At 35.8% G+C, this 14,759-nt stretch overlaps 1 protein-coding gene and 1 pseudogene across 3 annotated transcripts in view; both read left to right on the top strand.

The window, feature by feature from the left end:
* Positions 1–12,929, top strand: part of LOC113087742 (uncharacterized protein KIAA0825-like) — a 99,022-nt pseudogene extending 86,093 nt beyond the window's left edge.
* A 1,178-nt stretch (positions 12,930–14,107) lies between these two features.
* LOC113079301 (protein FAM172A-like) overlaps positions 14,108–14,759 on the top strand; it is a 164,173-nt gene continuing 163,521 nt past the window's right edge. For 2 of the 3 annotated variants that reach the window (XM_026251548.1, XM_026251561.1), the window contains exon 1: positions 14,112–14,198. Coding sequence is in view for 1 of the 3 variants with exons in the window: in XM_026251554.1 (XP_026107339.1) it covers positions 14,165–14,198 (34 nt within the window). In the remaining 2 variants the exon portion in view is untranslated. Of the gene's footprint in view, positions 14,199–14,759 lie in introns of all 3 variants that reach the window. The other variant, XM_026251554.1, reaches the window with a different exon arrangement.

The following is a 14,759-nucleotide window of genomic DNA, read 5'->3' as shown; positions in this document are numbered from 1 at the left end:
ACATGTTTCAGTGCAGTGCAAGATGTTAGTTTAGCTTCATGGAAACTTCAGAATGATCAACTGTAGCTGCTCTTACAAAAATTTTACTAGCATGAAAAAACCAGTGGTGTCAAAAGTACTGGCATTCATTACTCAAGTAGAAGTATAGATACTAGGGTTTAAAAAGACTTTTGTAGAAGTTGAAGTATCAACTCAAGCTTTTTACTCAAGTAAAAGTGTAAAAGTACTGGTTTAAAAAACTACTTAAAGTATAAAAGTAAAAGTAATGTAAGGGGAAAAAAATGCCATTAAGAACAAAAGCTTAGGCTGCACCACAGGGGCCTATTGTGTACTACCCCACCGCCTCAAAAAACATTTTTCTAAAGGCCATAGGCCATAATGACTATAATGTTCATGTTGAAAAATTTGGGATGCACTAGGCTTCCTGTTTCAGCCGCATATATAAAAATACAAAAATGGTGTTCACATCCCAAACATCCAATTAGGACACAGGTGCAAGACAACTAAATTATATAGACAAATAAAGAAGTGAAGTCTGAACACTGAAAACTACTGCTCCAGAGGAATTTAATTAAGCAACGTTTCGACCTTCAGGTCTTCCTCAGCCGCATATATGCCCATTTAAAATGAATGCACTTTAGTACAATGCAAATACATTAAAGGACTAGAGATATGATGACTAGTTGCCAATAAGTATTGTTATAGTGCAAAAAGTCAAACTTCAGAGGCTTGTCATCAATAACTTTTAATGGAATGTTTATGTACATCCAAACTTAGCTGCAGGAATCTGTGAGGGCAATGGACAAGAACATTGGTGCAGGCTTAGTAACAATTACACTTGTATGGTGGTCTATTTACAGTAAACATTATAGTGCTGTCAAAATGAATGATTAATCCAAGTGATTGATCAAAAACTAAAACTGAAAAAGAAATCATAATCCTGATACTTTCTTGATTGATAGCTTCTTGTATTTGGTACATACGTCTGCTATGTCCAGTGTTCGGGGTGTAACGAGTTACAAAGTTGGTATAGCCTACTTATCACAACATTGTCAATCGCATCGTCAATCGAAAATGCTAATTTATTAAAACATTTCGTTACCGAACTACCTACAGTAGCTTAATTTGTGGAGGACGAAGAAAAAGCACTCATTTGGTAAATGAGCCAGTGAGAAATAATAACTTTTAAATAGGGTCCAGTGCCTTTTCAATACTTTTAAAATGGTACCGGCTCCTAAACGGTGCCTGAACCGATACTTTAAAAAAAAGAAACACAAAAAAACTATGGATAACTTTAAAGAACATTACAAATATTTAAAATAAATCCATAGCTTGTTGTGCAAGTTGTGCTTCCCTTAATCTAAGGCTAATAAATGTATTTCACAATCTGGGTCATTATTTAATACAAAAGCACACATAATGTTTGTACTGTATCTCTGTCACTCACTCTGATATAAAAGTTAACATGAGTGCTGTCTGTCACTGTCTTAAATCAGTTCTGTGAATTACTGTATGGTCATTCTTTATAAAGTAGCAACAATGTCGTTTTTAAAATACAGTACTGTGCAAAAGTCTTATGGAAAAATTAGTATTTTCTCCCCAAAAAGGGTTTTAAGCCAGTTATTTATATCTTTTGCTGTAGTGTGTCAGTTGGAAATATCAGTTTGCCATTAATTTTAATAATAATCTAGTGCGATTTTGAATGCACAAGCAGTCTGACAACGGGAAAATTAATGTTTGGAAATGTAAACTGATATTTTATACTGACATACTACAGCAAAATATATAAATAACTGTCCGAACACCATTCTTTTAAGTGAAAATACTAAAGTGTCTAAGACTTTTGCACAGTAGTGTATGTATAAAGTACGTATGATTAAATTAAGTATATTTAAGTAAGTGTAATTAAAGTATGTGTTCGTTCATATGTGTTAAGGGCTAGATTTTCGCTGGAGGAAACGGCTGTGGGGTGATGAGCGAAAACTTTACAGATGAGAAACCGACTGCTACCTCGTGACCTTTTGTAAACTGTATTTATGACAAAGAACTGCACAGATATGGATATTCTAACAATCTATCGATAAACACATACCTTGTGTCCTCTGTTTGTTTAAGTGCGCATGCGCTGCTCCGTTCGCGGTCTGCGCCTCTGCGGATTGAAGAGCGCGCTGAAAGACGGGAGGAGACCGATCTGATGCTGGTTTCATGTGAAATTTAAGCGGACTGACTCTGAGGCGATCGGATACCGGTTCCATACCCAACCCTACTTTTAAGAAATATATATTTTGATAAACAAACCCAAAACTGTCTATGTCCTGGCTGGACTGTGATGTGATTTGTGTCACGTGCAGGTGCGATGGATCGCGTAAAGACCAATAGGGTGTCGGAATGGTATATGTTTATACTTCTCATCCAACCACAATCAAATACACTCCATCCGGATGGCGCGATTTATCTGGATAGGTTTTTTTTTTTTTTTTGAATGATGACAAGCCGGAATGAAAACAAGCCGAAATGAAATAGCAGTAACGAAGCTATTTTTAAAATGTAAGGAGTAGAAAGTACAGATACTTGCCTGAAAATGTAAGGAGTAGAAGTAAAAAGTCTGCTGAAAAATAATCACTCAAGTAAAGTATAGATACCCCACATTTCTACTTAAGTACAGTAACGAAGTATTTGTACTTCGTTACTTGACACCTCTGGAAAAAACTAAATGAAAAGTGATGGTAATGTAATCTTTCTTGTGTAGCACTAGTATCTAACAGTAACATTTAGATGAATTAGATTCATGAATATGGTAATCAGATATGATATAAATAAGAGGTAAAGGTTTGACTTTTAGCATGGTAGTAATAGCCTCTGCTAATAGATGGTTTTTTTTTTTTTTTTTTTTTTTTTTTTTTGCAAACAACATTTCATTATAGTACATGTAAAATTAATTTATTTAATAATTTGACATTTTGAAATGGATATCTTTCCTTGGCATAGCTGCTCATGATCACTTTTTTGAGTCTCAGTTACTTCGATTAATATTGAAAATGTATTTTTAGTCATTTACAATATTATTTTTGTTAATAAAAATGAACAATGATCTCAATTTGCAGAGCATGGATATTTAATATATGCATCAACTAATCTTTCTTAACTTTTGGCATCCAAAAACAATTAATAATAATACAACTACTAATAATAATATTAAACTGATCTCAAGCTAAATCTTATCTGTGAGGGTAGATGACTTTTATAAAAAGTAAAAGTAATTGAGTAAAAGTACAAATACGTATAATAAAATATTACTCCAGTAAAAGTACTCCTATTCAATTTTACTCGAGTGAAAGTAAAAAAGTAAGAATTAGCAATTTTATATAGGCAACTTAATTTCATTTTATATTAACACATTTTTTAAAATAATACTACCACTCAAAATACCTGGCATCTTCTAAAAATAACCACTATATGGAGTCAAAATATATTTTTATTGTTGATATGGACTACACTGACAAGAATGATGTAGTAATGTTCACTGTGAAGCTTACACTGCAGTGTACCTGAGAGAAAACTGATTTGTGACCCTGGACACAAGGGTTACAATGTTTTTCAGAAATTTCAAAATTGAGATTTATGCATCATCCAAAAGCTGAACAAATAAGTTGTTAGGAAAGGATGATATTTGGCTGAGATACAACTACTTGAAAATCCAGAATCTAAGGGTGCAAAACAAACAAATCTAAACATTGAGAAAATCACCTTTACATTTGTTTAAATTAAGTTCTTAGCAATGCATATTACTAATCAAAAATTATGTTTGATATATTTACGGTTAGACATTTACAAAATATCTTCATGGGACATGATCTTTAATTAATATCCTAATCATTTTTGCCATAAAACAAAAATTGATCATTTTGACCCATACAATGTATTTTTTTGGCTTTTGCTATAAAAAAAAGTGACTTAAGGGTGTTTTTGTGCTCCAGAATCACATATGACCATTAGATTTTCACCAGTAAGATTTTTTTTTTATTTTTTTTTTATGTGTTCTTTTGCAGAACATCACAGTTGAAGTAAGGAAGAGCATTTTAAGGAAAATATATTTATATTTTCATTTTTTTTTTTTTTTTTTTAAGTTAAAGTTGGCATAAAGAGAAATCAAAATACGCACATCCAAAAAAAGTCTTGGCCAGATCTCCTGGTTCTTACTTGTGAATTCAGTTCACTGAAGACTCACACTAAAATATCAATTTGAATCAGTGAGTTGTCGAGTCGGTTCATTTGAATCAGTGAGATCGGATCATCCTAATTCCTGAATTATTTGGTGCGATTTGCGAACTGATTTAAAAGGTTAATTGAAAAGAATCAGTTCGTTCTTGAATCAGACACCACTTCTGTGTGTCAGAGTACATGATAGATTTTATGAAATGTAGTGAAGTGAAAAAAGTATGATTTTATGCTTTGGAATGTAGTGAAGTAAAAGTTACTAAAAATAAAAGTACTCTAGTAAAGTACAGATTCTTGAAAGATGTACTTAAGTCCAGTAACGAAGTAAAGCTGCTGTGTTACTGTCCACTAGAGGTGGGAATCTTAAGGCACTTAACGATTCGATCCGATTCCGATTCTGGGAGGACCGATCCGATTCCCAAAACGATTCTTAATTAATTATCCTGCTGTGGAAAAAATACTCTAAACTTTTTATATTAACCAAAATTGGAGTTACTATGCTTTTTGTATATAGTTAGAATATCTGTTTGACAGTATTGCCAAATTAAATATCAATATTTATTTTTCAATACTTTTAATTTATTAACAGTTATTTTCAGGATTAACAAACTCTGAATGAATGGTAAGCCATACAATTGCAATGAACAATCATTAAGAATAAACAGTTCTCAATTTGTATGACAGGGAGAATTAGGGATTCTAAGATGTGATCTTTACACTCACTGTAGAGTGCGGGGACAGCCGTCTCACTAAAATAACGAGGCGGGGGCAAAGTGTATCGTGGCTCAAGTACCTGTAACGTCGTGCGAAATCCTTGGTTTTCCACAACGGAGTACGGGCGCAGATCTTTGGCAATAAAACCCGCCACTGATCGGGTAATTCGTTTTGCCTTTTCAGAATTCGCTGGAAGCTTTGCTACTTGATCCAGGGTCCTTTGAATGTAACCGGGAGTGTTCGTGATTGGAAGAGAATGCTGTTTCTCCAGCTCTGAGTGGAACACACATATGAACGGTCGTCCATCACCGTCTTTTTTGTTTGGTCACGTGAGTCTTGACAGCGCTCGCATTTGAATTGAACACAGAATCGATTCTGAATTTTTGAGAATCGATTCTGGATCGTTAGATAACGAATCGCGATGCATCGATGCATCGAGCTTTTCTCCCACCACTACTGTCCACCACTGCTTTTAAGCAGGTGGAACAAGCACATCAATAATATCCATCTATCAATCAAACATTAACAACAAACAAACATAAACTGTCCTTCATGCATCAGTCATTTTAACTAACAAGTACAAAAATATACAAAAACATAAAAATGCTCTCTTGTGGTTTTACTCAAATGAAGTTTAGAAATACTTAGACTTTTACTGAAGTAATATTTATACCTGAACTCTGCTACACCCCAAAGTGTGACAGCTCGATTGTTCCCCAGTACACACAGCATGGCATAGCGAAGTGAGCTCTGCCAGCTTTTTGTCTAAAGCAGGTGCATTGGTCCTGACCATGTTCTCTGATGTTTGAGGACTAATCAGAGGTGGGGGATTGAAAGTTTAAAGCTGTAGCATGCACGTGAGACCTTTCTGCTCGCCATTTCAAAGGCAGCCGCTGGAAGAGCTGTCTGTGGTCCTTTGATCGCTTGCTCCGCCGCTTGGCTCCTCTTTCACGGTCCCCCGCGCTCCCGAGGTACCGGGTCTAGCCTGCCTGCTGGCCCACCAATGCTGCTGTGGTGGCGTTTGCGCTCTGGAGATCAGAGTAGAAGAAGAAGGTGGGGAGGAGAGATGATGGATGAGAAGGCCTGGAGCGAGGTGATGGAGAGTAGCATGGAGCGAGAAACAGTCGCGGATGGAATATGTGCTGCACTGTGGGTGTTTGTAGATTGTGCTGGCTACAGCCACAGTTAGAGAGGTGTTATGTTCATTTGATAGAATATTCCTAGATTAATTATTTGACTTTATAGCTTTTATTATTTTTTTGTCCAGCTGATCTTTCTACATATTGATCATTTGAATGGCCCATTGACAGCAGGGAATAATGCTACATGCAAATAAGAAAATAAAATGTAATTTTTGTATAATTAGGATATCAAAGTAAATAGGCTTATCAACATTTTGTTGAGATAATTGGTCTGAAGGCTGTGTGTCCACTCAAACTCACTATATGTGTTCAACCAATATTTTGCTGCAAATTCAACTGTCAGTTGATCAAAGCCTGTTAAAGGGATACTCCACCCCACAATGAAAATTTTGTCATTAATCACTTTCCCTCATGCGTTCCAAACCTGTAAAAGCTTTGTTTGTCTTCGGAACACAATTTAAGATATTTTGGATGAAAACTTGTTACTGTCCCTTTAACTGCCAAGTAAATAACAAGGTCAAGGTCCAGAAAAGCATGAAAGAGATCGTCAGAATAGTCCATCTTCCATCAGCAGTTCAAACATAATGTTATGAAGCGACAAGAATACTTTTTGTACACAAAGAAGACAAGACAACGACTTTATTCAACAATTCGTCTCCTCTGCATCTCTCCACATCACCATAGTGGCATTTTGGAGATTATTCGCTGAACGCAAGCCGCTTACACTCTTCTGTGTCAGCCTCACAGCAAGGATGCACTGTTTTTGTTCAAATCAGAGCATAAATACATTTAGAAAATGTATCCTTGCGTCGCGGCTGAGACAGAAGAGCGTAAGCTGTTTGCATTCAGCTCATATTCTCCAAAATGGTGCTACGATGATGTGGAGAGACACAGAGGAGACAAATTGTTGAATAAAGTCGTTATTTTTGTTGTTTTTCATATACAAAAAGTATTAAGACTATTCTGATAATGTCTTTCGTACTTTTCTGGACCTTGACAGTGCGATTTACTTGGCAGTCTACGGGACAGTCACAAGCCTCCCAATTTTTACCCAAAATATCTTAATTAGTTTTCTGAAGATAAATGAAGCTTTTACAGGTTTGGAACACATGGGGGTAAGTGATTCAAGACAAAATGTTCATTTTGGGGTGGAGTATCCCTTTAAATTAGACTGATGCCAATGTGTGCAGGTTGTGTGAAATTCCCTCATCCTTGAAAAATCATGAACAGAATTAAACTATGTAAAAAAAAAAAATGAATTATTGGTTGCCATGAGTCATTGAGAAGCCAAACACTTCTAAAAAAAAAAAAAAAAAAAAAAAAACTGCAATTCATATTTATGTATTTTATTATCCCTTTAAAAAAATTACAACAAGTTCAGCCTTTGTATAATTTTGCATATTAATGGGCATATGCAGTTCATGGTAATAAATGTTATTATTTTAATGAAATTTTGGTAACATTTTACAAGAAGGATTTATGCATTAACATTAGTTAATGCAATAGCTAAAAATAGATAATGTGCAATACATTTACAGTATTTATTAATCTATGATCCATTTCTAATATACTGATATTTTAGCTGAATAAACTAGTAAATTAACTTATAATTTATAAATCAACATTAACAAAGATTAAATAAGGTGTTCATTGATAGTTCAAGATACCTAATGCTAACTAATGTCAACAAATTAAATGTTATTGTAAAGTGTTAAAAGTAATTTCTTTTTTTTCCCTTTTCTTTTTTACAAAGTAAAATATGTGTCTGAAAGTTAAGCCAGACAAGAAACAATGTGCAAAAATATTTGTTTTGTCAAATTAAGAGTGCACTCGCATACAAACAACATCAGAGCTAACAGACATGGACCGAAATCCACAAAAAAGGTTTTGATAGAGCAGGATTATTGCAGTCACACTTATCTGACTCAAGCATTTTTCTGTATTCAACAGTACTTTTCAGATCTGTAGGTATTTGAACAACCTTTTCTCTGCAGAGCACCTCTGTGGTTTCCAAAGGGCAAAGCCATAAGCATGAAATGAACTGGATTCCTCACATCCGAAGGCAAGGCCAGAACGGCCGGTCCCTGTTCTGAGTGCTCTCTCCCCTCAGAACATCTCTCTTCTGTGGCATGCATGGAAAGCCCTGACCTTTTCAGAAAGTTGAGCACTTTAAATATTTAGGTTTGGGCTACGATGGATCCTTGAAGTGCTAAGCATGTGCAAAGCCTCTGATTAGCGTGACTTGTCAGCTCACCATTTCTTCGCCCGTACTGGGCATCACATTGCTCATTGTTTGATAGACGCACATTTAAATAAACACGGGTACCTGTCGGTAATCTGCTCGCCCGAAAACATGTAGAGGAGATGAAAACCCCTCCACTAGCTGACAGTTAGTCTAATAGCCTCTTCTGTTCTTTCTCTTTCTCTCTTCTCCTAAATGGGGCTGCTCTTGCATTACATGGCACAGTGTTAAGAAAGCCCAGTGGACCAGACTTTAATATGATAGGAACAGTGTAAGGAAGACTGTTACTCGGCTTGTTCTTCAGGCTTGACCTGTGGGGAACCACTGATGCAGATCCTACTGTGAAGATAGATAGCTTCAACATTAAATGACTTTCATGGGCACTGTCTGAATGTTAAAACCGGCCCGCGGCTGTGGCAATGTATACATCGCAAGGTTTTGGGAATAAGAACCACATTCATTTGTTTGAGGGAATCCACACTGTAGATCAAATATATGTAAACCCATACAACGTTTCGAATCCAGCCTGTGAGGTTATCAGTGGCTCACCACAACAATCCAGACTTGTTCAGACATGCCCATAATCTATGTTTGTGTGCCCTGTTGGCTTACTATTTCCAGTAGATTTATGAAGTGTGGATATACTTTTAGGCTCATATTACCCAAAACCCTTTGCACAAGACGAAGGGTCAAAAAAGTTAACAGAAACAGTGAGGAATGCGCAAGCTGCAGTTTTGTTATGTATGAAGGTAATGAATTTAGCTAGATATTAATGCTTAGATGTACTTGCAATCTATCTTCTTTAAAAAAAAATAATAATTAAAAAAAATAATTAATACTAAAATATATACTTCACTGGTGAAAAGCATCCTCAGCATACTGGGTGTCTAGTTGAAGTCTGTGAATTGTAACTTTATGCACAGAATACATACAGATATTAGTAAACAAGCAGGGAAACATGGCTGGAGGGTGTCAGCAAGCTGATTTTCACTGGACTATATGGAATCTGTAAATATATGCATGTAGACTGCTCTTTATGCAGAGGAAGAGCCAAGTCAGCAAGAGTGGTATTAATGCATGAAAAATGAGCCGTGCAATAAGACTGAAAGACCACATCACACCGGGCTTATTAAGATAGAGAAGCCGGCTGAATTACCTGCCTGACACTTAGTATTTGTCAGGAAACATTAAAAGACTGGAAACTCAGTGAGGACACATTAAATATTCACAACTATGAAAAAGAGGCTCAGGTTTGACTTATTACTACCACGTCTTGTCACATAGTGAAAAGCCGAGACGAGGCTCGACGGTATTACACCTGTACTTTGTGATTGATGACCTGAATGAGAAATTTCACTTTATTGACACATTTTGATTTTCTACTGTTCTCTGCAGGTGTGCATCCAGACTGTACGCCCAAAAGTTAGAGATTGTATGCTGACATTGATAAACGGAGGTACTTAAAATATATGCTCTTAATATCATAGGTGGACACAAACCGAAGTTATTGAGATGTTTACTAGGTAATTTTACCATGTATCTACGCATTTGCTCCAAAAAAAAACGTTTCAAATTTGCACTTAACACTTCCCTGTGGCTCGCGTTCTCATTCATCAAGCGTGTTTGTTCCACTGACAAGCTGCAGACCACCGCCTGAATATCAATATCAGCTAAGACAACGTCGACAAGCACCGGGAGAGTAACCTTCAGCTAAATGTCATTCTGCTTAATCCTATTTGAAAATTAAACATTGAAAAAACCTTTAGTGTCTTCACTTCTTCCTCCCCGACCCTCGCCTTCCCTCTCTCTCGTTCATTTCAGCACGTCCCTGACATTTGTAAATATTGTGTTGTCCATGTGTTCTCCATTATTTGTTATTTGTTTGTAGCGCCGAAGTAATGAGTGACCAGAGATGAGAGACTGAGGCCGTTTGACATTTTCCTGGGTTGTTTCCTTCTGGCGCTTCAGAGAGTGCACATATTTTCTGTTCAGTCTTACTGGGCAGTCGCATTAGTGAAATTTTGGTAAAATTTCATGGGCAGAAAAGGTCCATTGACTACTGTCAATATGGTAACAGTGTATGAAGCGCATCTCACACAGAAGTCATTTAAAAAAGTTATTTTCTGTCAGTTCATGGAGTTTGGGTTCCTTGCCACCATTGCCTTTGGCTTGCATAGTTGTGGTATAAAAGACAATAAATATTCAGCAATATCGAACTGTCGGCACAGACACTCATATGAGAACAACATTTTAACTGAACTGTGCTAAATAATGACTACATTGTCTTCTGTAGAGCTGCTTTTTTGTTTAATCAAATACGTTCATAATTCATGAACTTTGCAACAATGACACTGCGAATGAACTGACTGCAGTTGAATAAAGACATTGCTGTCTTTAGTAGAATTGCTTATCGCTGAATTGAACTTGTTTCGTAAGGAATGGATTTTACACAGTTATTGAACAGAATTAAATCAACAGTGAACTGACTGGAACTGAATAATGACACTTTTGTATTGCTACAGCTGTAATGTTAAGATGGCTTATTAATTAAACAGGGCTAATTGAACGGGTATCGCAGGCTTCTTGTGGCCAAGGGCCAGCTAAGACACCTGAAAACATCTTGCTGCAGATGTTGGATAGCTGATATAGATAGACACATACACTTTTACTCAAAAAAATGGCACATAGTATTTCCTTCTAAGCTTATTATTGAGGATTTTATGTTACATACTACAGTTATAATACATTGCGGTGTAATTTATTGTTATTTGTTACTTGTTTTTTTTTTTTATTGTCGTGTCTCTGAAGACTAGTGCCCGGGGGCCTTTCCTGAGGACAACAATCCTTCAATGCCACCATTGCAGGAGAAAAAGAAAGTGAGAGATGACAGAAAATAAATGCACAAAACCCACACACACTCATCTGTCGAGCTGTTGCTGTCAGGTTCAGGTCCAGTGGTTCGGTTAAGGTGACTCTGACAGGAGGAAAGAGACGCCGCTCTGATAGGAGACATGCCCGAGAGGGCCCCATGCATCAAACACACATATTTACATAAACAAATCCTCCCTATATACTGTAGCCTGTAATTACCACAGTGACACAGCCATCCATAGAGGAGAAAAGAGCTTGTCTGATAGGGACACATTCACAATGACTGAGGTGGAAGCTCAATCAATGCAGCACAGACCAAGTCCTTTGATAGGCTTTTGTTACACTATTGAATATACGGACTACATACATTATCATCTGTAAAGGTGCTGTACCCTTGAACAGAAAAAGATAAAAGGAGGAATTCACACACTTTGTAGCAAACACAGTTGTGTAATATTGAAAGATGCTCTTTGAGGTGAGGAAATATGCATCGGCGTGCAGATGAAGCCTGTGATTGGATACTATAGATTATCTTTTCTTTTCTTCTCTTTTTACATTTTTTTCCCCACTAAGCAGCATGTTAAAACATTTGTGTAAACCTTAACTTATAATTTAAGTTCTGAGAGAGTAGTATATATATATTCATTACATTTTATCACAAAAGTTCTAGTCCTTTATGGGTTGGGGGGGGGGTAAATACCAGATATTACACCTTTTGTTGCTCTGTATGTAGATATTGTGATCAGAATTTTGGGCTGTCCAAAAATAATAAGTACTGAGTATTTAATTGACATACACTACCGAAATGTTACTGGAATAATTGATTTTTTTTTATATTATTTGATTTTTTTTTTTTATGCTCAACAAGGCTGCATTTATTCAAACAAATATACGGTAAAACAGTAGTATTGTAAAATGTTATTACAAATGAAAAGAATTATCTATTTTAAAATTTTAAAATTACATTTATTCCTGGTGGAAGCTGAATTTTCAGCAGCCAACACTTCATTCATCAGTGTCACTAAAGAGACATGTGAAAAATGAAATGTTCTAAAATAATAATAATAAAAAAAATTAGCTCAAAAGATCAAATGTGGCTTATCCATAGACTAGATGGAATCACAGTCTTAAAGGGGTCACATGATGCTTTTTAAAAGTTCATTATTTATATGTTGGTATACTTTAATGTAAAAAAAAAAAAAAACACATTATTTTTCAAATACTGTACATTATTGTAGGTCCTCTATGCCCTGCCTCTCTCAAATGCGTCTTTTTCTAATCCAGACTGCAAATCAGGGCAAACTCCAGGCATAAGTAGTGTATTCCAGCTTTTCAATTTCAGGAAGACTAATAAAGAAGCCAGTATACCTTAATTCCTATAAGTTGCTTAATACCAGCCAAACAGATGGAAATTGGTCAATTCTTGCATTTTTGTGTGAAATATTCATCAGATATGACTGTGCTGCTTGAGGCTTAAACAGTGCTAATGTAATCTTGATTTTTTACATGTGTGTATAGGCCTACTCTCTATCGCCCACAACAGATTTATTGTGAAATTGTAAAGAAGTTTTATGCACAAGGAAGATCTGTGTTTTTGAGAGCTGGTCTAACACACATTTCTGGTTTCTGTGTTTGTGAAATGCAGGTGGCAGATGCAGGATGATGCAGCACTAGAGGTCGAAGAGAAGATTTTAGTGGATCAGTTACAGAAGACATACTTCGACAAAAATCAAGAAACTTAGCAAAGTCCCAGTTACTATTTAACAGGAAAAACAAATGTAAAAAATGTGTGTGGCTGCTAAGAAGATTGTTAACACTGATGTGCTGTAGATGTGAAATTACAGTTGCAGATGACTAATAAATAAATAAACATATTTTAAACTCTAATAAAATCACGAGGTTTTGATGAAATATGACTCCACTCGGTATTGGATGGAAACTAAACTGAAAACTGTACTCCACTGATCTGTTGAACAAATTATAATATAACATGAGGAAATAGATTTTGGAGAGTTTCTTGCTGGAAGGGGAAACAGTAAATACAGAAGGTACTCTTTGGTTTCAGACAGTCAGTGAGTGTAGAATAACAATAAAAACAATGCATGCATACAATATGATTATTGGAAAGAGATTCTTAACAGCTCTTGATTAATCCTGTAAACCCTGTGGACGGTTAAATGAAAAGTCAAGCAGGGGTGATTTTTCATGCAGAAAGGTTTGCTGGTGCATAAAGACTGTTCTGTCACAGGTCCAAAACTAAAAAAAAAAAAATACTTACATAGAATAAATAAACGATTTCATAAATGTTAATTTGTTTCAACCTTTGCTATTTTACTGTTATTGAGATAATATTATGGTTGTTGTTCATATTTTGAATGGGCCTTTTATCTTTTTTTTTTAGTAGTTTAGTTGCTTCAGTAATGTTGTGTTTCTGACCATTTTAATTTTTTTTAACTGTTATATAGTTTATATTCATTTTCAGTTGTAGTTATTTTAGTAGCGTTAAGATAAATTGAATGTTGCCGCAATATCTATCTATCTATCTATCTATCTATCTATCTATCTATCTATCTATCTATCTATCTATATATATATATATATATATATATATATATATATATATATATATATATATATATATATAATAAGTTTATTTATGTTTTTTATTTATCGCGTGTGATTATTCATTGATTCATTCATTCACGAAGGCGTGATATTTTCTTTAAGAATATTTTAAACTCTATTTTAACGTATTGTAAAAAACAAACAAACAAACAAACAAACAAAAAAACGATAGCTGAAGTTTATGAAGTATAACTGCAATGAAAGCATTAGTATGTAATGCATCTGTAAGTGTCTGAGTGAAAAGCGGCGCTGTCTGTTTAAATCCCGCCAATCAGCTGGAACGTGTGTAAACCGCTTCCGTTTCCGACGAGACGGAAGTGTGTCTTCCTGTTTGGCAGAAGGAGGAAGCAGAATGTGTGAAATCTCACATTGTGCTTGTTGTTATGGTACGTGAGCGGAGCGACATGCATGCAAATCCACATTTACCTCTCCCACTGTCTTCATCTAGCTCTTCAGCGGGGTGATCAGTGTCGCTGTGCTTTGTGAAGTTCTTATCCCATCTGTCTGATGAGTAGTGCTTTCAAAACATTGGCTGTGGTCCATGCAGGGAATCTTTGACTCTGTTTACATACTCCGATCATGTCGGAAACAGCAGACCGCTGCTTTCACTGTGTTTCTCTAAACGCTGACACTGTGATTCAGGTGCATGTGAGTCTCTCGAATCAGCACGCTTGGTTTTAGTGCTGCACCAAGCTGTTAGCTTGATGCTAGTTACCACCATAAAGATAGTCTGACCTGTCAGATCAAAGTGCACTGCAAGTAAACTACGATTAGATTCATCACGACGACTTTTACTGCTGTTTGACTGCTTACACACGAACAGAACTCTTCTTTAAAGGCAGAGCAGCAGCATTAGAAGCTAGAAAGTTTAACATTACGTTAGAAGCGATGTTGCCCAAGTCAACAAATTCACTGTCAATATTTATGTAATTTTAAAAGGCAGTAAA

Source organism: Carassius auratus, chromosome 5 (assembly GCF_003368295.1).
Source record: "Carassius auratus strain Wakin chromosome 5, ASM336829v1, whole genome shotgun sequence".
Classification (NCBI taxonomy): domain Eukaryota; kingdom Metazoa; phylum Chordata; class Actinopteri; order Cypriniformes; family Cyprinidae; genus Carassius; species Carassius auratus.
This window is presented reverse-complemented; position numbering and strand designations above follow the sequence as displayed.